The 27,257-nt window shown below is 40.7% G+C and overlaps 1 protein-coding gene across 1 annotated transcript; it reads left to right on the plus strand.

Moving 5' to 3' along the window:
• Window positions 1-12: 12 nt before the first annotated feature.
• lyar (Ly1 antibody reactive) lies at window positions 13-22,103 on the plus strand. Its single transcript, XM_062982073.1, has 9 exons — window positions 13-114; window positions 2,633-2,803; window positions 9,201-9,315; window positions 11,755-11,862; window positions 15,494-15,577; window positions 16,836-17,178; window positions 17,900-17,968; window positions 19,005-19,090; window positions 21,802-22,103. Exons 2-9 carry the CDS (start codon window positions 2,682-2,684, stop codon window positions 21,934-21,936), a joined length of 1,062 nt encoding a protein of 353 aa, XP_062838143.1. The 5' UTR covers window positions 13-114; window positions 2,633-2,681; the 3' UTR covers window positions 21,937-22,103.
• The last annotated feature ends 5,154 nt before the right edge of the window (window positions 22,104-27,257 follow it).

Genomic DNA, 27,257 nt, shown 5'->3' on the forward strand with positions numbered 1-27,257 from the left:
GAAGGCTGCATTCCGCCGGAAATCCCGCCCCCTCTCCAAGCGGAAGTGCTCCCTTGAGGGAAGGAGGGGAACCTAGGAGACTGCGCGTGGACGTCAGGAGGAGACCTACGGACGGTAAGGCGTCCTCTTCTGAAGTTTTTCTGCCGTCTGTCCCGTCAGAAGAGAGCCATAGCTTTAAGTTAACCAACTGATTGAGTCCAGGCCGCGGGGAGGAAGCAACAATAAGGTTCGAGTTAGGAAAGCGGACAATAGGCCATTGCTTTCCTCTATCGTCAGGCCGTGGCACTGTTGGTGCGAAACTTCTCTAGTCTTGCACAGAACTTATTTCACTCCATCCAAGCCACAAAGGAGGAAGGAATGAGTGTTATGTATCTTTCTGATTGGCCTTGGGCAATTGTATCTAGACATCTTTTTTTTTTTTTTACACTCATCTTTATTAAATGATTAGAATTGTTGAAGCGACCACACGGGCCAACTTTTTTGCCATGCAGGAATGCACAATCAAAACACTCCCGACAGATGGCCATCCGACCTCTGCTTTAAAACCTCCAGAGAAGGAGATTCCACCACATTCTGAAGCAGCAAATCCCACTGTCAAACAGTTCTTACCATCAGGATTGTGGAAGGTTAAATGTAAGGAGCCTTTGTTGAACCATTACTACACTGCCATTATAATCCAGTTCAAAACTGGATTGTATGGCAGTGTAGATGGAGCCTATATTAACCACCTCTGTGTCTGAATGTTACCCACATCCTGGAAAGAGCTTTCTAGCCCAGGTGTCCTCAAACGTTTTAAGCTGAGTGCCAGTTCACTGCCCCTGAGCTGTTGTGTGTGTGTGGACTGTAGTTTGAAAAAAGCATGATCGGAATTCTACTCACAGTTTAAACTATGAAACATTTTGGTTTGTGTCTTTAACTTTCAGTCTTTATCTGTCTCTTCAACACTATACAGTCATGTACAACTCTCTTTCATAGCTGTCTACTTCCAACTGTCATCATCAGTGGCCATCCCTCAACTGTAATCTTTTTAAACTGTGTTCTAAACAGTCTCTGATCTGGTCACATGGTCTGCAGTTTCCCAAAATTTGAGGTCTCTTAACTGAAATAATTGCTGATTTAGACACCTTTATCTGAAGGATAGACAGTCAGTGTGCACACGACATTTAACAAAATGCAATTTTTAGGGTCTAATAAGATTGAAACTAAATGTATAAGAATGGCTAGTAAAATGAAATCCTGTACAGTTTTTTCTGCTGATTCTGCTGAAATTATTTTTAGCATTATGGTTGCAAAATCCAGTGAAACAAGTTGACTCAAAGTATGCATCAAAATGTATTGCGACTCATTGCGAGAAATTTTGACCAATATTCAGACTGCAACCATTTCCATGCAAACTAAGATATGGACTTGAAATGGTTGTGCTGGACATAATACTGCCAGATTTGTAGCTATCCAGCCTCTGTAGTCGCTCTGCAGGATCTCTTCAAATTTGGTACTGTCAGCATAAATGGTAAAATCTACCAAAGTTCAAAGCCAATTATTAAAAAGAGTCTACCTGAATATGCTTGTGAATATTATCATCTGAAAGATAAACAAATTTGTTCTGCAAGACTGATTTTTTTTTTTGCAATGCAACCATTAATTATCCATTTACTCAGGCCAGAGTATGTTATATTTTGTGCATTTATGCATTATGTTTTATGGTCCTGCTAGTTCATTTTATTGGCCGCTAAGACACAATACTTGTTGGATTCCAGAAAAACTTTTTGCTGTTATTTCAGTTCCATGAGTGGTCGCAATACAGTTTCCCTGAAATCATTCTCTTGCAGATCAATGATGCTTTCAGAATTATGAAGTAACTGAAGAAGACAGGCTTGGGAACCTACAGTAAAGATGCCCACCCGTGGCTGTTACTGCATGACTATCAGGCGTGGCCCCTGTGGCAGTGGGGATGCTGGTTTCATTGTGATAATCAGTATTGGCTCAGCCATTATGGACCAACGCAATATGTCATTCACATAAAATACAATACATTGTGCATCCCCATTACCATAGGGGCCATGCCCAATAGCTGTGCAATAGCAGTCACGGGTGGGTATCTTTGCTGCAGGTTCCCAAGCCTGTCTTCTTCAGTTACTTCATCCTTCTGAAAGCATCATTGCTCTGCAATATTGTTTCACCTATGATTTTTGACTCTCTTCTGCATTGTTTCAAAATGGACTCAATTTCAAAGCAGTTTATTTCATGATGGCCACATCTTACAATTATACAAAAAGTTACTAACAGCTTTATGAGCTATCAAGTTATCAAGTTTTACCTATCATTTTGAGCCAGAAATAAATTAAAAAAAAACTACAAATGGGGACTATCTCATTAAGCCTTATGTTGAGGAGTTGCTATTTTGCAAATGGCTGGGAGTAGAGGCTATTTGTGTGCTGGGAGAGATGATAATCCTTTGAAAATCTATGCCCCACTCTTTCAAGGGGTAAGGGTTTCATTTGTGGGTGATTCGTAGTTAGGGAGATATAATCATTTCAAATGGGTCCATCTTTTTGGAAAATTGTACTTCAAAAAAGCAATTTAAATGCAATAACAGTCCTCAATTATATTAATTTCTCAAATTTTCTTGAAGGTAATACAATTTAATAGCATTGAAGAATTGGATTCTGTTATTTTTCAAGATGGTAGTTTTCACCTGTAATGCTTGTGGAGAATCAGTGAAGAAGGTCCAGGTGGAAAAACATGTAAATATATGCCGAAACTGTCAGTGTCTTTCTTGTATGGACTGTGGCAAAGATTTCTGGTAAGTAGAACCATACCTTTACTTCATTATTACTTCATTATTAAACAAGGACATTCACTTGTAGCACAACATTCTACTTTTGCTATGAGTGTATTTAAAGACTGCAGTGAGATATAGATTGAGTATTAAGTTTGGATGTGGTTAGCCAGATGTATCTTTTTTCATCATCATCATCATCATCATTTAATTACTTATTAATCGCCCTCCATCCACGATGCTCTAGGCGATTTACAAGATAAAATTGAAAAGGATAAAAATACATACATAAAAATATTAATAAAATTAACGTAGATTAAAAGCTCTAGTAAAGAGCCAGGTCTTGAGTGCTAGGGTAAAAGGCCCTAACTCACGCATGGCTCTCATATAGGGCGGCAAGGCATTCCATAAGACAGGGGCAGAAATAGAAAAAGCTCTGCGCCTGGTCCTTTCCAAGTGCACTTCTCTAGGACCCAGTACATAAAGTAAGTCTCGTTGGATGGTCGTTGCGACCTCCGATGATGGGAGAAGGAGAGACGGTCCCTAAGGTACGATGGGCCCTGGCCGTAAAGAGTTTTAAAGGTCAGAACTAGCATCTTATATAGACCACGGCAATCAGTTGGAAGCCAATGCAGATGCTGCAGCACTGGTGTTATGTGGCATTTCATGGGTGTTCTTGTGAATAGCCTGGCTGCCACATTCTGAACAATACGGAGCTTTCGGGTCGTGGACATCGGAAGGCCAACATACAGGGCGTTGCAATAGTCCAGCCTAGACGTGACCGTGGCATGGATGACTGTTGCCAGCGCCTCATCAGATAGATAGGGTGCCAGTTGCCTTGCTTGCCGTAGGTGGAAAAAGGCCTGTTTGCTGGCAGCAGCGACCTGAGCTTCCATTGAAGCTGCGAATCTAAAACGACTCCCAGGCTCTTAACGGTAAACGAAGGAGATAGGGCAGCACCATCGAAGGTGGGTAGCAAGTGGGTCAGACCAGTTGAGCGGCCATGCCAAAGAATCTCAGTCTTCGCCGGGTTAACCTTCAGTCTACTAGCACGTAGCCAGTTTGACAGAGCCTCCAGACATAAGGTGAAATTGTCTGGTATTGACGTTGCTCCAGGCTCCAAGCACAGAAGGAGTTGGGTGTCGTCCGCATATTGATAGCAGTCTAGGCCGAAACTCCGAACCAAACTAGCAAGGGGTCTAACGTAGATGTTGAAGAGAAGAGGGGAGAGAATTGCACCTTGGGGTACCCCACATAGGAGGGGAGATCTGTCAGAGACTTGATCCATATACTCCACGCATTGGCTCCGGTTTTGCAGAAATGAGTTGAACCAATTGAGGGCCTGACCGCGAACTCCGGACATGGCGAGACGGTGAATCATTAGATTGTAGTCAACAGTGTCAAACGCTGCGGTAAGGTCGAGAAGTACCAGTAGCGCTGATCCGCCGCTATCAGACTGGCGACGAAGTTCATCTGTAATGGCAACCAGGACTGTCTCCGTCCCATGGCCAGGGCGGAAGCCTGACTGGAAAGGGTCCAGGCCAGCTGTATCATCCAGAAATTGTTGCAATTGTCCCAGTACAGCCCGCTCTATCATCTTACCCAAGAAAGGGAGGTTGGAGACAGGACGATAGTTGGCAAGGGTCATGGGATCCAAGCTAGGCTTCTTTAGCAAGGGACGAACCCTTGCCTCTTTTAGGTTGTCCGGGAAGACCCCTTGTTCAAGAGAGCCATTGATTATATTACTCAACGGATCGAGTATACCTTCCAGGCAGTTCTTCACCAACCAAGAGGGACACGGATCAAGGGAACAGGTGGTTGGTTTTGCAACAACCAGGATTCTAGCGACATCTTCCCTGTCAAGCGGAGTAAATCGGTCAAAGATAGGCCCACTAAGCGGCCACAAAGTCTCAAGCTCACTCAAGGTATCAACTGTAGGGGGCAGTTCCTGCCGAAGCACGGTGATTTTATCAGTGAAAAACTTCTGGAATGCCTCTGCTGTAAGAGCCGTGGTTGCTGGGTTTTGGACTAAGGAAGCCGGACTGGTCAAAGCACGAACGATTTTGAATACTTGAGCTGGGCGCGATCTAGCAGAAGCTATTAAGAAGGAATTGTAAGATTTTTTAGCATCCTTGACGTCTGATTCGTAAGACCTGTGAAAAGCCTTAAAAGCGGACAGTGACACCTCGTCGGGTTTCCGTCGCCACCGATGTTCCAGCTGCTTTCGTGCTTGCTTCATCGTCCATAGCTCATTAGTGTACCAGGGGGAGTGATTCCGGTGAGGGCGGAGGCATCTGGGGGCAATCTCATCCAAGGCAGCCAACAAACTGACATTCCAGGTGTTGACTAGCTTGTTGAGAGTGATGCACACAGTTCCCAGGCCCTTAAGGGCATTCAAGAACCTAGCAGGTTCCATGAGTCTCCTGGGCCGAGCAAAGATTGGTGTGGCAGGATGGGGAGGAGGAGATGGAATCTCAATCCGGGCCTTCAGGACAGCGTGATCAGACCAGGGAACATCAATTACCGCGGATAGAGATGTTCGTACTCCGATATTAAAAATCAGGTCCAGAGTGTGGCCGGCCCGATGAGTAGGGCGAGTCTTGAGTAGTGAGAGCCCCAGAGCTTCAAAGGTTGGTACTAGGTCCTTAGTCACAGATGAAGATGGCAGTGCCTCGACATGTACATTAAAGTCACCCAGAACAATAAGTCTGGGGAACTTCAAAACCCAGTCCGCCACAAGATCTAATAAATTCAGCAGACTCTCTCCCGGAGACCCAGGCGTGCGGTAAACTACAAGAATGGCTAAGGATTCCCTGCTAGCCAGGACCACACCAACACACTCAATACCGGCTATCTTTGGAGTTGGAATAGCTTTGATGTTAAAATAATCACGGGAGAGTATTGCTACCCCTCCACCCCGACCCCACTCCGTGGCTGTTGAAGTATCTGGAAGCCTGGAGGTGTCAGTTCATGTGAGGAAATGTTATCACCCTCACGGATCCAGGTCTCTGTAATACAAACCAGGTCCGCTGCTTGATCGAGAATAAAGTCAGAAAGGGTAGCAGTTTTGTTGACAATAGACCTAGCATTGAATAGTAGCAGGGACAGGAGGGGCGTTGGTAGCACCTTCTCGGCCGTATGCCTAGGGATGGAATGCAAGTTGGAAAGAGAACGAGTTTCCAATCGACTCGACCTCACTCTGGCACTTGACCTAGGACCACTGTCATCACACTTGGGAATATCACGTAGGACAGATGAAGGCTGAATCTGTCGCTGACTTTGTCTCTTTTTAGAGATCAGCATGCTATCATTCTCATATATCCCTCTCCCAATGATGACTGGGATCGTCCTCCCAGTTCTGGGTTCGTCTGTAGTGTCAGTTAGGTACCCGATGTTCGAACCACCTCCAGAAAAGGGAATGACGCAAGGCCCGAGGGGGTATGATTTTGAGCACCAACCTGTGGGCACAGCGGAGTTGGAGTAAATACGAAGTCTCCTAAACATCGTTTAGGACGTGCAGGTGTTCCGTTGCACCGAGGGAATGAGCCCCCAGCCGCTGGGTTTTTGGAATGACCGTCTTCTGTGGCCCTATCTTCCCTGTTTGTATTAGTAGTGGCCCTAACTGGAGAGATATTCATCCTTTGTGTTGAAAGTGACTTCGGCATTCTTGTCCTGGCCCTAAAACCAGCCCCCCAAAAAGTTCTAGTTTTGTAGCCTTTCTGCTGGGCTCTGTGTTTCGATGAACTAGGGCTTGTGGCTCTAACCAACACATGTTCAGAACGTTGACTTCTGGGCAGTTCTCTGTTCTGTATGTCGGCGGAAATGTTCTCAGCCCTCGCAAAAGCCCCTCTGGGTGCGATCTTACTCACTGGGGCATCCTGAGTTAGAGCTTCGTCAGTATTTTTCTCAGCATCGCCCCCCTTAGAGTTTCTTCGGCCGGAGACATCTCCACCAGAGGAGCTCCCACCGGAAACTACCACTTCATGTGGATTCCTCTCAAGAGCAGTTACTTTGGAGATGTCCTCACCGGAAATAGGGCCTTTCCCTAGATGGTGCTTCCATCTATTTCTTGTACGCTGTTTGCACATGTGCTGTTTATCTTTGGGACTTAGCCATAGGGAGGTCAATTCCCTTTTAACAATCCCCGCACCAGGCGCCATTTTCAAGGTCTTGATCTGAGCTTGTCTTTCAGACAAGGAAAGACAACGACGTCTGCAGCAATCTTCCGGCTTTTGGGCCTTGGTGATCGTCCTTGGATTCTTTTGCAGGATTGCAGAAATGTCCAATGGCTCTGCTTCCATCCACTGAGGCGGATCTGCCCCCATGGCCCCCATGGCCTTTTTAGATTTTTGGTTTGACCAGGGACAGGTGTCATCACGATTTGCCCCAAAAGGGCAATATCCCCCAAATGAGCATTCCAGGACTATCGCCTCCTGGAAAACTCCCCCCGAGTTTCTAAAGCAATTGCTTAAGTTATGCTTTGAGGTTTAGGTACCAAATTTTTAAGAAGTTAAAAATAAATTTTAAGATATTTCAATATCACCATCAGCTCTAACCCATAAGAACATTTGGGATGATAAATAAAAGAAAGCGAAGCAGGATAAAGATATATATATATATATTTTAAAAAAACTTAAGGTTATCTTTAAAAATGTTTTAAAGCATTATAAAAACAATTCTGAAATTAATTTTAAAACTGCAATTTCAAACATTAGAAACTGTGCAGAAAAATACTGTTTTGATTGTCAGCTGAAAGTTCATGTAGTGTGATTGCACTTGTTGCACTATTTTGAAAAAATACTCATGCATGCTTTGATTGTTACTATGGTTTTGTTGAAAGTAGATGCCACAATACATAGGCATGGAATATAACTTGATAGAGCTGGAGGGGTGGTTAAATCTCTTTCTCTGTTGTCCTCAAAAAGAGGCTGGATGGCTACCTGCTGGAAATGCTTTAGCAGGAGATCTTGCACTGAGCAGAGTCCAAAAGGTTCCTTCCAAGTGTATGATTATATGATTCTTAACCAAAATCTGCTGAGACTCTTAGATGAAGATACAGATCTTCATGCTGAACAAGCACTTGCTCAAGGGAATAGCACCTTTTTACTTAAAGAAGAAATTTTGTAGGGAATGGAATATTCCTCTTTAGAGCATATGAATAGTAATGAGAGTTTTATAATTATGTAATCATGTGTACCCAAATCTGTGCAGTTCCCATTTAATCCCACTGTGCATTTAATCCAATTTAAATAAATGAATTATGCTTAATCCTACATCACGTGTGGTTTTATTGCAATTCTGTAGTGCTAGAAATGCATCAGTGGAGCTACAGGATGAATCAGCAGTGCTTATTTATTTATTTCCATCATTTCTATGCCGCCCTTTTCACCCGAAGTGCTTTGGAGGGGGAGACCTGTTTTCGGATTCCACATTTGGTCTCCAAGTGGTCTCTTTCCAAGGTCAGAAACCTCATAAAGTTTTGGGTCTCAGAAATCTAGTGTCCATCATTATTTTTTATTTATTTTGTGTCAAAAGCATTGCATAATAAATAAGTTTAAAAGTGATGAAATAAAGGAATCACAAGGAGCTAAATAGTTTTAGACCAAAAGCGGGCAACAGCGACCGCATTGTCCGTAGCTTTAAACAACTCCTCCTCTGCACATGAGGCAGGACATTGTGGGCAAACATACATATGCGGAGTTGTTTGTTCTGCTCCACGGTCACACAAGGTGGAGGATTCCTCCAGATAGTGCCATCTTGCCAAGTTGTCTTTTGATCTGCCCACTCCACTTTTGAGTCTGTTTAGGGACTTCCAAGTTGCCCATTCTTGGTTTGCCCCTGGAGGCGGACCCTCATGGGGGGCCATCCAGTTGGGATTGCCTGGTTTAGCTTTTAAACATTTTTTCCCCATCATTATTAAAGACGGGAAAGTATGCTAGGGCCATGGCAGAGAATGGAAAAGGAGGGGAAATATGCCCATGTGTTCTCTCAGTTACTCTCAAAACATGTTAAGCACTCCCTAAATCCAGTCTAACACTTCCTTTCAAATTGCTTTCACTGTGTATGAGAAACAGGGTTAAAATTAATTTTTCAAAAATATCTGAAAAAGGAAAATAATGCTGAAAAATGGCTCTACTTTTACTTTGCCACATTGGAAGAGTTTTGGCGAGAACAAGGTCATCAGGAACTCCATCTATCAGTTTTTCCCCCATAAGATTACACCCTAAACCTTTTAATATCACGGTGAGGCAGATTGGGCTGTTTCTGTGGTTATCCAATAAATCAATGGTTGATCAGTAATTGGAATCAAGCATCTCTTTGGAAAAACTATGGTGGTAAAAATTGATGACCAGGACTGACTCTATAATGTGTTCTCATCACTTTTTACATCATTTTACAATATGCTGTTTTTAATGTTTAGGGGTGATGATTATAAATGCCATGTGAAGTGCCTAAGTGAAGACCAGAAGTATGGGGGCAAGGGATTTGAAGCCAAAACCCACAAAGGAGATGTCAAACAGCAAGAATGGATTCAGGTAAAATATACATACACTTAGCAAAAATGCATTCAGTTTTAGAAATGTTCATATGTCCAAGAGCATCTTGGATGGAGGGTGATTAATAAGTAATTAAATGATAAATGATGAATATATTGAGTAGCTTTCTGTTGGCAGTGTCTAAGGCACGTTAATGCAAGAAAACAATACAAATTTTTAAAAATCACTGAAAACTAGTGCCTCAAATAAAATTAACTACAGCAACCAACATTTTGGGAAAATGCAGTGTTTTATAATTGAGAGAGATCTCTAACCTCTGAAAGTGGGAACATTTTGAGCAGGTTCACGGCTGACTACCTCAGCTCATGAAATTGTATGCATGGGAATAGGCAGTCCTTCAGACTGCTAGTTTTAATTCTAGTCCTTTATAATTCAACATCAGAATTTAAATCATGCCTAGAAAGAAACTGGAATCTAGTGCAGATTTTTCACTATTATTTTTTAAAACTTTCGTTTTGTAGTTTGCTGTACTTTGAACTAGTTGAAGTTTATGAATGTTTTTATAAATAATCTGATGTGTGATGTGTTTGTCAGCAGAGGTCACATGTGACATATCAAATAAAGTTGGTAAATGGATTCTAAGTTACAGGTGCCACTAGATGTTTGAAAGTGAGTCTAAACTCTAAAGTGAGTAAACCATGAACCTGATTCTTAAGAAAAAGTTCAATAGCATGTGAACCAGACTGCATATTGTATTGATAATTGGCTGTGCTGTTTACCAGTGTTGCCTTACTCTCAGGATTTCTTTATTAGAGTGTGTTACTGATTTGAGTTGCCTATTAAGCATGCCCAATAGAGTTAGATGGATGAGAGAAAAACAGTTCTTCATTGTATTTTTCTCGGGGGGGGGGGGGAACCCTGTTATCATCATCATTATCATCATCATCATCAACAGCTTCATTTGTACCCTGCCCTATCTATCTCCCCCTGGGGACTCAGGCCAGCTTCCAACATAGTAACAGGCAAACATATAATGCCTACATAAACAATGCAGAGCTAGATATAGATCTATCATTATATATACTAATTTCACATGTGTATTTCCCCCTGAAACCTTTGCAAATCCTCTCTCTATGTGCATTTTCCTCCTGCAATATTTGCAAGCCCTATTTATCAATGTTTATATCTACTGTGTGTGTGTGTGCGCGCGCGCGCGCGCACGCATGCGCATTTTCCCTCTGCACTTGCAAACATGTGAGGGTAAAATTCATATAAAATTCATATATAAAATTAATGTATATATATAGGAACAGAGATACAGGTACATGGAAATCTCTAGATATCTATATTTATATAGGATTTGCAAACATCCTATATAAATATATGTAAACATATGAGGGGAAAATTCATGTATTAATGTATTTGTAGGGGGAACATCTATATAAATATTTAGAAGCTTTGGGACATGCATTTACCCAAGGAAGAAATGCAAGCAAAGTCCCCCTAAAAACAACTTTGTCCTCTTTTCTCCTGCCCTTTCCCACCTCTTTTCTTTCTCCCTTTTTTCAAACTCTAAAAGTAGCCAGAAAAGGCTTTTTAAAACTTCTCTCCCCCTCCCAAAAAACCCACCTCATTTTTGTTTCCTTAGGAATAAAAAGAAATGCATACCTTCTGTTGCTTTCTTTTCCCTCCTTCCCTCCCTTTGGACTCAAATGTTCTTGTAATAATAGTAGTATTAGTAGTAATAATAATAATAATAATAATAGTAATAGTAATGAATCGTGCAAATTTGCAAGAATATCTTTTTTTCTTCCCCTTCTACCCATGCAATTTGGCTTGCAAGGGTTTCTCTCACACTCTCCTTTTGCTTTTGAAAACATTTGCTTCTTGTCTCTGTCTCTCTCTCTCTCAAAAAAATAAGATAACCAGCCTGGGAGAAGAAGCAGAAGAGGGAGGTTTTGGAAAATAAAACATACTGTGGCCTCCAGGCTTCGACTGCTGGCTTGACCTTGACCCGAATATAAGCCGGAGGAGGCTTTTTCAGTTCATAAATAAGGACTGAAAAACTCGGCTTATCTTCGAGTATATACGTTATGTTAAATTGTAACCTCCGGTATTTTAAATACATATGCTATGCGATACAGCATGCTTCATTGTGTAAGTGCAATGGGTTAAACTCTTGTGCTAGCAGGACTGCTGACCGACAGATCAGCGGTTCGAATCCGAGGAAAGAGGGTGAGCTCCCTCTGTTAGTTCCAACTCCCCATGCGGGGACATGAGAGAAGCCTCCCACAAGGATGGTTAAAACATCAAACATCCGCCATCCCCTGGGCAAAGTCCTTGCAGACGGCCAGTTCTCTCACACCAGAAGCAACTTGCAGTTTCTCAAGTCACTCCTGACATGAAAAAAATTGTATAAGATTTGCAGTTTAATTATATTGTGCTTCTAATGTAATTGTATCCGTTTTCTTTGTGCAGAAGATTCATGAAGCAATCAAAAAAACCAACATTAACCCCAAAGTTCGAGAAATTTTAGAACAGATGTATGCCTATGACAATATTCCAAGAAAAAAGCAAAAGTTTCAGGTATGTTGCTTAGCGATACAATTGTTTTTAGACTGCAATCATGTACACTTTGAAATGTGACTACTGATGAAAGTTAAAGTGCAAAAGCATAGTTACACAGTTACAATGAGAAAATAAAAATTATTACCAGAAATTATTTATATAACTTTATGGGTCTTTAGGAGCCCCGGTGGCAAAGTGCGTTAAAGCACTGAGCTGGAGGCCAGCTCCTGCCAACCTAGCAGTTCGAAAACATGCCAATGTGAGTAGATCAATAGGTACCGCTCCGGCGGGAAGGTAACGGCACTCCATGCAGTCATGTCGGCCACATGACCTTGGAGGTGTTTACGGACAACGCCGGCTCTTCGGCTTAGAAATGGAGATGAGCACCACACCCCAGATTCAGACATGACTGGACTTAACGTCAGGGGAAACCTTTACCTTACCTATGGGTCTTTAGGTGTGCGTTACATTTTGACAGCTGGTTTAGCAGCTGGATCATTTCCGGCAGGTAATTCCACAATTGTGGAGCGGCTGATGAAAGGGTCTTCTGGGTGAAGATTGCCAGTCAGGTTCTGGCTGCATGGAGTAAGCATCCTCCAGAGGACCTCAGTGTCCTTAGGGGCCATGGATTCATAGAATCATAGAATCATAGAATAGTAGAGTTGGAAGAGACCTCAAGGGCCATCTAGTCCAACCCCCCGCTAAGAAGCAGGAAATCGCATTCAAAGCACCCCCGACAGATGGCCATCCAGCCTCTGCTTAAAAGCCTCCAAAGAAGGAGCCTCCACCACGGCCCGGGGGAGAGAGTTCCACTGCCGAACAGCCCTCACAGTGAGGAAGTTCTTCCTGATGTTCAGGTGGAATCTCCTTTCCTGTAGTTTGAAGCCATTGTTCCGTGTCCTAGTCTGCAGGGCAGCAGAAAATAAGCTTGCTCCCTCCTCCCTATGACTTCCCCTCACATATTTGTACATGGCTATCATGTCTCCTCTCAGCCTTCTCTTCTGCAGGCTAAACATGCCCAGCTCTTTAAGCCTCTCCTCATAGGGCTTGTTCTCCAGACCCTTAATCATTTTAGTTGCCCTCCTCTGGACGCTTTCCAGCTTGTCAGCATCTCCCTTCATCTGCGGTGCCCAAAACTGGACACAGTATTCCAGGTGTGGTCTGACCAAGGCAGAATAGAGGGGGAGCATGACTTCCCTGGATCTAGACGTTATTCCCCTATTGATCCAGGCCAAAATCCCATTGGCTTTTTTAGCTGCCGCATCACATTGTAGGCTCATGTTTAACTTGTTGTCCACGAGGACTCCAAGATCTTTTTCGCACACACTGCTGTCAAGCCAGGCGTCCCCCATTCTGTATCTTTGATTTCCATTTTTTCTGCCGAAGTGAAGTATCTTGCATTTGTCCCTGTTGAACTTCATTTTGTTAGTTTCGGCCCATCTCTCTAGTCTGTCAAGATCGTTTTGAATTCTGCTCCTGTCTTCTGGAGTGTTAGCTATCCCTCCGAGTTTGGTGTCATCTGCAAACTTGATGATCGTGCCTTCTAACCCTTCGTCTAAGTCGTTAATAAAGATGTTGAACAGAACCGGGCCCAGGACGGAGCCCTGCGGCACTCCACTTGTCACTTCTTTCCATGATGAAGACGACGCATTGGTGAGCACCCTTTGGGTTCGTTCGCTTAGCCAATTACAGATCCACCTAACCGTAGTTTTGTCTAGCCCACATTTTACTAGTTTGTTTGCCAGAAGGTCGTGGGGGACTTTGTCGAAGGCCTTACTGAAATCTAGATATGCTACATCCACGGCATTCCCTGTATCGACCCAACTCGTAACTCTATCGAAAAAAGAGATCAGATTAGTCTGGCATGACTTGTTTTTGGTAAATCCGTGTTGACTATTAGCAATGACCGCATTTGTTTCTAAGTGTTTGCAGACCACTTCCTTAATGATCTTTTCCAGAATCTTGCCTGGTATTGATGTGAGGCTGACCGGACGGTAATTGTTTGGGTCGTTCTTTTTTCCCTTCTTGAAGATAGGGACCACATTCGCCCTCCTCCAATCTGCTGGGACTTCTCCTGTTCTCCAAGAACTCTCGAAGATGATTGCCAGTGGTTCTGAAATAACTTCCGCTAGTTCCTTCAATACTCTTGGATGTAGCTGATCTGGCCCTGGGGACTTGAATTCGTTTAGAGTGGCCAGGTGTTCCTGGACAACTTGTTTCCCTATTTGGGGTTGGATTTCCCCCAATCCTTCGTCCATTCCATGTTGCTGAGGTTGAAGATGGCTTTCTTTTTGTGAGAAGACCGAGGCAAAGAAGGCATTAAGCAGTTCTGCCTTTTCCCTATCCCCTGTCACCATCACCCCATCTACTCCTTGCAGTGGCCCTATCGCCTCCTTTTTCTTCCTTTTTCTACCAACATAAGCAAAAAAACCTTTTTTGTTGTTTTTTATGTCCCTGGCAAGCCTGAGCTCATTTTGCGCTTTAGCCTTGCGAACCTTTTCCCTACAGGAGTTGGCTATACGTTTGAATTCTTCTTTGGTGATTTCTCCCCTTTTCCACTTCTTGTGCATGTCACTTTTGAGCTTTAGCTCAGTTAGAAGTTCTTTGGACATCCATTCTGGCTTCTTTGCACTTGTCTTATTTTTGTGGGATTGTGTGGGAGAAGGCAATACTGTAGGTAACCTGGACTCAAACTATGTAGCGCTTTGAAGATCAGAACCACTTTGCACTTTGCCCGGAAACTAATTCACAACGAGCATAGGGGCAATATGCTCACTCCTGGATGCTCCTGTACCCAATGTGGCTGTCATGTTTTGAACTAACTGAAGTTTCCAAACTTGGTATGGAGGTAGCCCAATGTAAACTGCATTGCAGAAGTCCAACTTTGAGGTTACCAGTGTGTGCACTACCACTTTTAGTCCTCCAATTCTAGGGAGTGGCGCAGCTGGCATATCAACCAAAGATAGTAGTAAGCACTTCTGACCATCACATCTTTTTGAGTTGACATTTGAGTTGACATTTGGAGAGACAGATCCAGGAGCACTCCCAAACTGTAAACACAGTCTTCCTAGGTTATGACCCAAAAAGGCTAAACTGTGCTGTTATACTTTGGATATATAATGAAATTGTATGACTGATTGCAAAAGATGATAATTCTGGGTAAACTCAATCAAGAAAGTCAGCTCTGGGTTTGCAAGGCCTATTGTGGGGTCTCTATAGATCAAACCTGCCTTGAGAGCAGTTAACAACAGCAAAATAAATAAATCTCATCGCAACTTCTGATCTTTCCTGGCCAATTTTCTTCCAGTGCATAGGGCAAACATATGAATCATTGAGATGTCATCACCCCTACCAGCTTGTTTGTGCACCTGCAGAGGAATATCTATGTAAGATCATAGGTCCATATAAAACTAGTTCCCCTTCCCAGATATTTAGCAACTGCCTGAGGTACACCTACAATGGTCAGATTTTATGACACAAGAAAAGTAACATTGCAAACTATACCCACTCAGTTTCTGGCAACTGCTGCCAGACCCTAACAAAAGTATTTGAACACAGGTGGATGCAGCCTTCTAATGAATAGAATCCTGCAAAGATGATTGAGTGGTTGTGTTGAAAAAGAGAATTTTTCTGTTTTCTTATTAAACAGAACTGGATGGCCAACAGTTTAAAAATACACAACAAGACCTTGCAGGACCAAGTGTGGGATATTTTTTCAGAAGCTACCAAAAAGGTAAGGAAATCAGGCATTGTTGTTGACCCGCTTTACAGCCAGAGGTTCACGAATTGTGGCTGAGTTGTAGTCAGACTTTTGTTGTCTGGTTGCTTGTTTTAAAATGTATTGATATTCTGCTTCAATAAGTGCACAAAATAGGGTTACAGATTTCAAATGATTTCCTATTTGTTAAGTGCTTAATAAACAGTGTTTTAAAAGCATAGTCACTGAAAAGATGGGTTCCTTTTCTTTCTGCAGAGTAAAACCAATCCTGCTTGCTGAAAATACAGTTGCATTATTCCATTATATAAATTGCACCATTGAATGTGCTCTCAATAGATATCATGCTTAAAGTAAACACTAAGTTTCTCAGATTCCAGGAGTTTGCCCTCCTCCCTGAAAGCACCAGACCCTATAGAGGTGGGATAGCCCATAACACTTTTGTCTACAGCACAGATATTTTTAGGAAGCCTTTATCTGTTTGGTCTCCCATTATGGGCAAAACATTTCAAAGTTTATACTCTACAGGTGGATCGAAGTTTGTACTGCAATAATGTATGAAATGCAGTATCTGCCAGTACAGTGCTTGAGACATTTTACTGTAGTGGCCTGTAGTGTTGAGCATGGTGAGTACTTCAACGTGATATTCATATTTGATATCAGCTATCAAATAGTTGATAATACAGTATAACAAAAATATTCTATAGTGTCCTGGGTTTTACGCCTGTTCCTGGGGTCTTTGGGGCACTGATTCAGAAAACTGCATTGGATCAACTACATCAGTTCTAGTTTCTTAAATATGGTTATCATGGTTTTCTATGGGCAAGCAGGTGGTGATGCTAGAAGGCATATGTTTTATATCTCAGAAACTAGAGCCGATAGGGGAAAACTGGTGCTATGTTTGGAATCAGCAGGTCAAGTATACACAAAAAGGGGTCAAACATTTGAGACACCAAAATGTGTGTTGGCCAGTGTAATAGATAAAAGCAAGATAACCTACCTGGGAACTAATAGTTCAGGATTGTGGTTTTTCATTGAATAAGAGGAAAATAGTGGACTTACTGTGACAAATACATTATTTACTGTATGGATTAATCCTTGAGTGGATTTTACTCCACCATTTTTTTGTTCAGTTGTCTAGCTCATAGACATGCTATCAAGATAACCAGAATGCTAAGAACCAATTTCTTTTCTATCCTTTCCTTCTCTAAATTTTAAGGGCACTTTTACCAAAAAACTTGCAATGATAATTTTTACCAAGGTGTCTCCCCAACAGGAAATTGTTGAAAGCTCATCCACAAAGAATGAAGATGTGCCAACACCATCAGAAGTAAAAACAAAGATTTCCACAACAAAAAAGAGCAAAAAGGAAGAGAGGGAAAACATGAAAAAGAGTAAATCACATGACCATGTTCAGCAAGAAAGTGAGGACCTTATAAAAAGCAAAAAGTCTAAGAAAGAGAACACAAATGCAGCATTTTCCAAAACCAATTACTTGAAGACAAAGCATCAACAAGCAGTTGTTTCAGCTGACATGGAGGTGAATGGACATAATCCTGATGTCAAAGAACCCAAAGCCAAAGCAAGTGCAAAAAAGCGCAAGCGCAACCTCTCAGAAGGTACAAAATTTACACTTCATGCTGTTCTTAGTTACATAAAACATTTAGTATCTTATAGTTAATGTTTAACTGCTAAATACAAATAAAAGAGAGACTTTAAAAAACAGGGATGAGAAGAACTGAAGATATTGCTATGATCAATTTTAATGCTGGAAGGTAAAAATGGGGTATGGTTGAGCCATATCTGTGCTATGTTTCTGTCGTTCTAGCAAATTCTGTTGTATGTAGGGTTAATGAATGACCAGTCAAAGCATGTATACTTGCATATAATTGTACCTTATGTATAAGTCTAGGGCAGCTATTGAGGCCAAAATTATGAATTTTGATATGACCCATGGTTATGTTGAGAATTAAACTTGAGGGTGTATTTAAAAGTACAGTATCAACAATGGAATGGATTGTAGGTTATAATTGGATTGCAGTATTAAACACATAAAGGCCTTTCTTTCTGAGGAATATTTTGAATTGAAGGGTCTGTGGAAGCTTGGCTGTTTTTTTGGAGGTGATCACGTACTCTGGTTTTGGCAAGAAAACAGGGGGAGAAGAAAAGGAAGAACACCCCCCCCCCCCAAATGAGAGGAGTTGACCAGAGTCACACTGAAGCACCAGGACATTTCTGGAGATCATGTATTAATCAAATCTACAAATAAATCTGCAAAACGTAAACCAGACTGTATTTAAGATTTCCGGACGCTCTTTCTCATTTATATTTCCCCAATAGATGATTCTCCCCCTGCTGAAAAAAGAATCAACACTTCAATATCAGAAGAAAATGAGGATGAGCATCAAGGTAGCCTTACTTTTGGAAATTTCACCATATATTTACAGTGACAGAAATACATCAGGTCAATACAGTTGTGATAACACAGGAGAGATGTAATGTGTACATGGAAATAGTTAAAACTGCTTTGAAAGCTAATTCTCAGTAGTAGGTTTTTTTTGCTTGTTCATTAAAAAGCTATTTAACCTTCCCTTCTTGGGCAAGCTTGTGAACAGGTTGATGGTCTGTCAACATTCTTGAAGTTACCTTATAGGCTCATGGTAAAATTGATCTTGTGAGTAGCTGTTTAGGTCACAGCATTCATTTTGCAGATCGGTATATTTCTATTCCACCTAGTTTGTGATGAGTCCTGAAACATTTTCTTAAAGTTCCAAATGCTTTAGTTGTTCTGGAATAATGGTAACTCCAGATTTAATCTGCTCTATACTAGTATATTAGGATTTCATATTTGGTTGTATTGTATTTTAAATGTCATCTTGTGAAGTCTGCTCATAAAAGGCAGCCTATTAAACTATCATGACCATCTCTTTCGGTTTCTTCATCCCATGTACCTCTGTTGGATAAAAAGCTGCCTTCACTTGATTTCAACCAATTTCTCCCTCTTAACACAACTGCAGAGGTGAGGTTGAAAGTTGTATAGCTATGCTGGCATCCACATTTCTAGAAATAGTTGTTTTTTAGAGAGTAATTGGTATGTTTTCAAGATTTTTAAAGATGAAACGTGTAAGTTATGTTGGAAATTAATTTTTCCTCCCCTGGCAAAAGATACATTTATGCATGTTTTCCTTATGGGCTGATTGATGACAACCCAGATGCTGCTAGTCTTGGTGTGCTAATCATGATTTGGGATGCATGAGAATGATGTTAAAGATCTTTAAAATCTTGTTTCTATGCCAGAAGAATAATAAATACTACATGCTAATGATAATAATCTAAGTGTAAACAAATGTTGGTTTGTAAGATGGTGTTTGCTTTCCGTAATAACTGAGACTAAAACATACTGAAATCACTACTCTTATTTGTGATATGTTTTATTTTTATACAGGTAAATTCAGGTGGAAAGAGACCATAAAGGCTGTACTGAAGCAAGCGCCTGACAACGAAATATCAATTAAAAAACTAAGGAAAAAGGTATGAGGGTGCCTTATGAAGCAGTACATAATACTTCATGATTCTTACATAAGCACCACAGAAAACAACAGTGTTACTCATCTAAAGATCTCCTCTAAATGTCCAAACGGACATTAAATACAAAGCAAGTATGGACTGCTATGTTTTTAAATCTTATTTTAAAAAGCAGGTGTAACAAAGGATAATAGCAGGTTACAGTTGCAGCAGTAAAGCCTGCTTTTTCTCACTGTTGAACTGTAACTGTTCTACATAAAATATCTGTCATAAATCCTTTTTAAAAACCTCTGAGCAGCTGGAATTTTAAAAAGTTCCATAGCTTCTTGACAGTTAAGGAAATGTTTACGAGAATTCATTTTATCCAGTGTAAGGCTAAGGTTTTACAACCAAATCAGTATGAGAATAATTAGTGTGCTCTGTCTGTCTTTGAGTAATAAATTGCATTAGAAGAGTGGCGATAGTGTTTTCAACTTTAGCCTTGATGATCATATCCAGGGTACAGTTCTTTTGCTGCAAGTTGCAGTTATTCAGAGAAGATGTCTCCATAGGGGTGATTTCTGTTTCTTCTCTCCTTCTTTTTCATTAAGGCCTTTGTACATTCTGCAAAGCTGTTCCAATAAAACTGGAGATGTGTAACTCTGCAGAGAGGCGGGAAACAATTTAATGTATCATGGCCATTGCCTCCATTAAAATAGCTTCATTCCAGTTTAAATAAAATACATGCATAAATGAATTGCTACACTGAGACTTAGTCAACTTTTAATAATCTGAATCAGGTTAAATTATTATGGGGTTCTAAATTGTGGAGCAACGGGAGGAGCAGCGTCAGCCGAACTCAAGGGCAAGTTCTGAAGCTGTTATTGCTCTTATAGTATCTTAAACTCTCAATTTTAATTGAAGACTGTTGCCCTTGAACTCCTTACTTTTACTAAAGACTGTTCATATGAAGCTAATGCAGTTTTAAAGATTTTATCGGCAACTGTTTGGAAAACACCTAAGCCTAAGCCTCCCTGAAGGAGGGAAGGTAAGAAGAGGATCACATTGCTGAATCTCGGCATGCCTCAAACTGTTTTCTTCCCGGCTGGCTGGAAGGCTTGCAGTGCTCCAGGTTTCCAAAGATTTTTTTATATTTTTTCCTTTTTCTTCTTCTTATCTGGTCTCCTTTTGTTTGCTGGCTGCTACCCTGGAGTACATACTAGGAAGCAGAGAGCCCTCTACTACTCAAGGCTGCTGACTCAAGGAACACTCTTTGAGCTGTTTTTACTTCAGAGCTCTTTCAAAGCACTAAATTATTATGTTTAAACTCTTGCATTTGTGACGCAAAATACCACATTTTATTTTAAACCATTGTAGTTTTTCTCCTATATGGCTAATTGAGGCGGCAGTATAGTAATGTAGTGCTATATAATAAATGGTGGTTGTAATTTGAAGAGGTTTATAACAACAAAAAGTAGACGAGAACACCAATCAAATGCCATCAAATCTTGTCGCAATATAGTTAACCTTCCTTTTTTATTGGGATTAGGAATACAGGGCCCCCACGAAATTGAAAAAAACCTACATATACAAAACCCATTCGTTTTTACCAGAAATAACACTGTTTTAGATCCTCTAGCACTACTCTGTGATCAATGTTTATTAGAGGTTGATCATAGAATTGCACTGGAGGTCCTACAGATTCCCAGGAGGGTGTTTTCTCTAGAAATCTCTAGGTGATCTAGCAGAAGGTGATCATGGAGTGGCACTGGAGGATCTAGACGTACCTAGAGAGAAAGTCAAACCCACAAGTGTGGCGGGCCTAATGTTGGTGTATTTAAGTGGATCCCACCTCCAGAGCCTGGGAATGCCTATTGCTTAATAAACAGGAAGAGATTAATGGGAATAACTGGCTGTATCCTCTCCATTTAGAGCTGTAATGATCAAGCTATCAGTTCCGGCTATTTCTGGTGACTGATGGGCAATGCAAATGTTTGTGTTTTAGCAAAATAGAATTGCATAATAATATGTGGTGTTGGATTTATAGCACATTCTACAGTGCTGGAATGAAACAGCAGCTCAAGCTTAAAGTTAACATGTAATTTCTTGAATCACACCAGCCAGTTTTAGTCAGAAATTTTAAACTCACTATATTTTAATCCTTGTTCTGTATATTTTTATATATGTATTTTGTAGAAATACATTTTGTGTATTTTACATAATGATTATGTGTTTTAGTTATGTTATAATCTACCTTGAGCCACGAAGAGAGGCAGGTAAAAAGTAAAAAATATTATTTTTACTTTAATTAATACAATAGAGTCTCACTTATCCAACATAAACGGGCCGACAGAACATTGGATAAGCGAATATGTTGGATAATAAGGAGGGATTAAGGAAAAGCCTATTACCCATCAAATTAGGTTATGATTTTACAAATTAAGCATCAAAACATCATGCTTAACAACAAATTTGACAGAAAAAGTAGTTTAATACGCAGTAATACTATGTAGTAATTACTGTATTTACGAATTTAGCACCAAAATATCACTATGTATTGAAAACATTGACTACAAAAATGCGTTGGATAATCCAGAACGTTGGATAAGTGAGTGTTGATAAGTGAGACTCTACTGTAATAATAATGTGGATGTTTGTGGGAGATTCAAGTTCAGTTCTCTAAAATCTATCATGAAACTCTTGAAATTTAGCATGTTTTCTTTTCTTCTTTTGTGTAGGTTATAGCTCAGTATTATGCTGTAGCTGCGGATCATCATAAATCTGAAGAGGAAATTCTGGCCCTTTTTAATAAAAAAGTCAGTAAAAATCCTAAATTTAGAGTTTTAAAGGAAAAAGTTAAACTTATAAAATAGCTTTGTGTAAATTACCTGATTTTGTCGATTGTATCCAGATATGGAAATAACAGAGTAAATTAGTTATACCCAATTGAATTCCTTTTCCTTCACTTGTCATTTATATTGAGTACAATATATTTTTGTAAAGTGACAAAACTCAATTAAAATCTAATGTTATTTATAAAGGCTAAAGTTTTTTTTATTATGATTTGAGAAATAAGTTCCTATATATTCCATGTACAGGCAGTCCCTGAGTTACAAACATCTGACCAACAACACCTAGTTAAGAATGGGGGTGAGACAACAGGAAGTAAGAAATATCTACCCTGTGGAGGGGAAATTCACTCCTGAAAAGAATTATCACGGGGAAAAGGGGTCTCCACTGAAGCTTTATCCCCAATCCTTGTTTCCACAACAAGCCAATTTTTTCAAAATTCAATGATCACAGGGACAGAAAGTGAGGCGAAATCTTCTGAACAGGGGCACAGAGAGCCAAACAAACACCTTCCCTATCCTATTTAAAGCTAATATAGATATAATTTTGGCTGGAGTTACATTTACAAAATGTACCTGTTCCAATTGACATACAAATTTAACTTAAGAACAAACCTACAGAACTGTTCGTTTGTAACTTGGGGACTGCCTGGATACCCAGATGCATCATAACATACTCTGAATCAGCAGGGCCCAATTAATTATCCTGGCCAACACACGTTTTGGTGCTTAAAATATTTGGCTCTATTTCTGGGTAAATTTAACCTGCTAATTCCAAAAATAACACCAGTTTTTCCCTATCAGCTCTAATTTTTGAGATACAGAATGCATGCCATCTCCAAGTTGCCATCTGTTTGCCGATAGAGAACTATTATAATATCTAAGAAACTAGAGCTGATGCAGTCTATCCAATGCAATTTTCTGAATCAGTGCCCCAAATAATCCCAGGAACAGGTTTAAAAACCAAAACACCAGAGAAAAAATATGGGTGAGGGACTGTGTTATCACTGAAATCAGTAATGCTTTAATTAGCAGTGCACTTGTTCCATTTATTTGAAATAGAACCATCATTGCTACCTTATATTGAACCAGAGGACTTGTGAATATTAGTGACATCCAAAACTGTGTTATAATCTTTAACAGTTTGAGGAACTTTGAACAAAATGAGAGTTATTGGCTCTAGCAATATAATTCCTTTTATTGTTATGTCCAAAAATAAATATATTTTGAAGCACTCGTAATGAGATGACTTCATAGGTCATGGCCATTACACCTATCATTCTGTATTTATAGCATGGATGAGCACACTGCAGAGTTCAAAAAGGAGGGGATGAGTTCATCCATTTTTATCTGGATGGATGAATTAAATCTGTGCTACTTCTGCTGTGCTCACTAGGGCTGGGAGTGGGGATTCAGCCTGCTGTGCTTTGGGTCCACTTTGTGAATTAACCTATAAGGTGCTTGGGAGAATAGGATCAGCAACAGCAGGCCAAACACCAAGAGAACACCAAAACTTGCCCTTGATTTATACATGAGGTCAACCTATACACTTTAGCAGAAACTTTGTTATCAGCAGTAGAAATAATGGGTGGAAAAAATAAGGGTAAGTTCCTTCAACAGAGCAAACCTTTCATTTTAAATAAAAATATGTCCATGGGAAATATATTCCCAGATTTGGCGATTTAAATCTACATTTACTAAGACCAGGAAATAAACATTGTTAACCTGTCCCATTTCAAGTGGAATTACAAGAACTTACTATAAAAAATTTAAACTAAGTGTTTCTTGGGTTGCTGTGAGTTTCAGAGGTCTGCCACAGACCTTGGGTACAGACCTCTGAGGATGCCTACCATAATGTGGATGAAACATCAGGAGAGGATGCCATATAGCCCGAAAAACTCACAGCAACCCATTATTATTATTATTGACATGACACAGCAAACAAGATAGATATGCTGGATTTCGTATCACAAAATCACAAGTCGAACACTTCCCAAGTGTCTAGGACTGTGTGATGTATTTTCAGATGATGCACGCAGATCCCAGTAGGGTGGCCTTTTGCAGTTGGCAGATCGTAATTGTCACGCCCTGGCAGTGGAGCACTAAGAACCAATACACGGAGGCCAATAACAATCTAATATCTTTATTAAGGAAATATTGTAGTAGGATAAAAACAAGTAGAGGATGTAGAACAGCAAAAGACCTTTCAGGGAAGGTCAAATATAGTCCAGAAATATATTGTCCAGTATATAATATTAGAGTCCAAAGTTGTAATCCCAAAACCGAAACACACTCAACTTTCAAACAGTTAGAGTGGGGAAAGCGTCCAAAAGTTTTACTGAAGTTCAAAGTAAGTCCAAGGCAGGGAGTTGGAGACAAGACTGGATACTTGGCACAAGATGCAAGGCTGGGAAACACGATGAGATAGGTCATGAAACACGGCAAGGCAAGGCACGAAGAAACTGGAGTTTGCAGACTCAAACGCAGTCCACACTTGGTTGGAACCGAAGTTAATCCTTAAGCTGATCTGTTGACTCCGCAATGGATTCACCAGTGCGGGGAACTTTTAAAGAACTTCAATCCTCCTGCAGAGCAGGTATCCAGAGCTTCTTTTCCCAAGGGAAAAAGAAGCGAAACGCATCTTCATCCAGATGCGTTCCTCTCTGAAAGCTCCCAGGGGAAACTAGCTAATTAGCGCCCTGTCTGGCTGCTAATCTCGTGCTTCTCCTTGTTTGCTCTCTGGAAACGGCTCGCCTCGTAGAACTCCCTTCTCGCAAAGGGGGGAGAAGCGCTGGGAAGAACTTGTTCAAGGTCTGTTTTAATGAGTTCTTGGCAAGAATTGTCCACAACAGGCATCTGGAATGGCTCCGTCTCTTGCTGAGACGGCAAAAATCCCATGTTTTCATCATCATGATCCATGATGGCGCTGGGGTCAGAACTCCGAGGCCCATGGGGCATCACAGTAATTTTGTCAATGTCTATTGTTTCCAAATGCCGGCTGAGATCTTTTGATACGGCACCCAATGTGCCGATCACCATCGGGACCACCTGTACTGGTTTCTGCCAGAGTCTTTGAAGTATTATTATTATTATTATTATCATTATTATTATTATTATATTTGATACACAACAAGATTAGTACACAGCAAACATGATCACTGTTGTATCAGATCACACGTCGGACACTTCCCAAGTGTCTAGGACTATGTAATGTATTGGCGAATAATACGTGCAGATCTGAATAGAGTGGCCTTTTGCAGCTGACGGGTGGTAATTTTGTCAGCGCCAATTGTTTTGAAGTACTGGCTAAGGTCTTTAGGCACTGCACCCAGTGTGCCGATCACTCCTGGGACCACCTTTATTGGCTTGTGCCAGAGTCTTTGCAATTCGATCTTTAAATCCTCATATCACATAAGCTTTTCCAGTTGCTTCTCGTTGTTTCTGTTGTCACCTTGGATTGCAACATCAACGATCCATACTTTGTTTTTTAACATGATAGTGAGATCAGGAGTATTGTGCTCCAAACTCTTTCAGTCTGAATTCAGAAGTCCCAGAGTAATTTGACGTGTTCGTTTTCTGTAACTTTTTCAGGCTACTACTACTACTACTACTACTACTACTACTACTATTACTATTACTATTATTTCCATGTCCTCAGGCTTACAACTAAAAACATGACATATAAGGGGAGAGGGGGGAATGTGGGGGGAATTAAGTCCAGTAGATACTGCCTCTTCTTTCCCTCCAAGGCCAGAGCAGTGGCAATCGATACGGATGGAGAGCCTTTCATCTGCTTCTAGACCTAGGCATATGATGGAGCTGTGCCTGCCTCTTGTCTTCCTCCATAGCCAGGGTAGTGAAGGTGGGATGGAGGGAGGACAATAATGGAATTTCCCTGACGCTGAAAGCAAGGTGATGAGACTGAAATAAAAGTAACCTATCCAAATACTAAGTACAAGAGAGAGCTGGAAAATCCTCAGCATTCTTTGAAATCCATAGGTTTCTGCTCCATAGGTTTCTTAGAAGACAAAGAGGGCAACTTGGTGAACAACCTCTCTGAATGTCACATTAGACAAAGGCAACACATATCACAGGGCTGGGTATCACATGGCTCTTCACACCTAAACAGACTCTCAGCATTCCTCTCTGGTTATGTTGCTGGTGCCTGCTGGGACTTGCAACCCAATAATCGAGTACCACACAAAGTATAGGCAAAAAGAAATGTGAGTGTGTTGGGAAGGGTGAATAAAATTTTGCCTACAAATGCCAGATTAGGGGCCTCAGTAATATACCTACACTGCAGAATTAATGGACCACTTTAACTGCCATGGATCAATGCTATGCAACCTAGGAGTTGTAGTTTTACCAAGAGAGACACTATCTTTCATGGCTAGTATTTCACCAAACTACAGCTCCCATGATTCCAGAACATTAAACTGCATTTTTTCTACAGTGCAGTTTCCGGCTACCCATAATTTTCCAGATGTTTTCAAGTCTTTTGCAAGAGTATTTATTTACTTGTATTTGTAACCTGCTCTGATGGTTTTTCATCATTATTTGTATATTTCCCTTTACCAGACACTTTCTTTCTCCTGAAAATGGCTCATACTACCTGGTGCTTCTTTCTTATTACATCAAAACCTCTGTGTTTCCATTGCATTGTATCTTTAGTAACCAAGAGATGTACAAAAACCAACAATACATTGTTTCCCTGATAATTGCAAGCTGTAAGTCTCCTTTAACAAGGAAACAAGAGAGCAAATATTAAACTTGTTCATGGTAACTTTTACAAAGCTATATTGTTCTGTACTTTGAGCTGTAGTCAGAGGTTACCAGATCTCACAATCAATATATTCAACATTTAGTCCTTACTTCTCCCAATTAAGCTTTCAAGGGAATTTAAAAAAACAATCCTACATACACAGAACAGGTATTCTAAGTTTCTTTTCTGCTCTGTTGGCCAAGGAAAGCATATTATGTTTCCCATTAGTACTTTAACAGGAAGTGTTACTTTATATTCAAGTTCACATTTGGCTGGGGCATCAGACAGATGTTGAGGATTCTCTCTCCTTCCACTTGTAAAGGAATCAAATCAAACTGAACATATTTTGAGAAAATATGTTTAAATCATCTTTGCATTCTGCTCAGAAAGTGGAGAAAGTTATATCGGATGGAACTGCTCAAAGCAAGCCTCTTTATAAACAGGCCCTTTGTTGGATTGCTGGAGTCTCAAGCAAATCATTATTCCAAGGAGTCTGCTTCCTCTATTGTTTCCCAATGTAAAGAGCTCAGTATTTCACCAATCCTTGGCAAAGACACTGGAAAGGGGGAAAAAGCAACACCAC

This window comes from Anolis carolinensis, chromosome 5 (assembly GCF_035594765.1).
Source record: "Anolis carolinensis isolate JA03-04 chromosome 5, rAnoCar3.1.pri, whole genome shotgun sequence".
In the NCBI taxonomy this organism is placed as follows: Eukaryota; Metazoa; Chordata; class Lepidosauria; order Squamata; family Dactyloidae; genus Anolis; species Anolis carolinensis.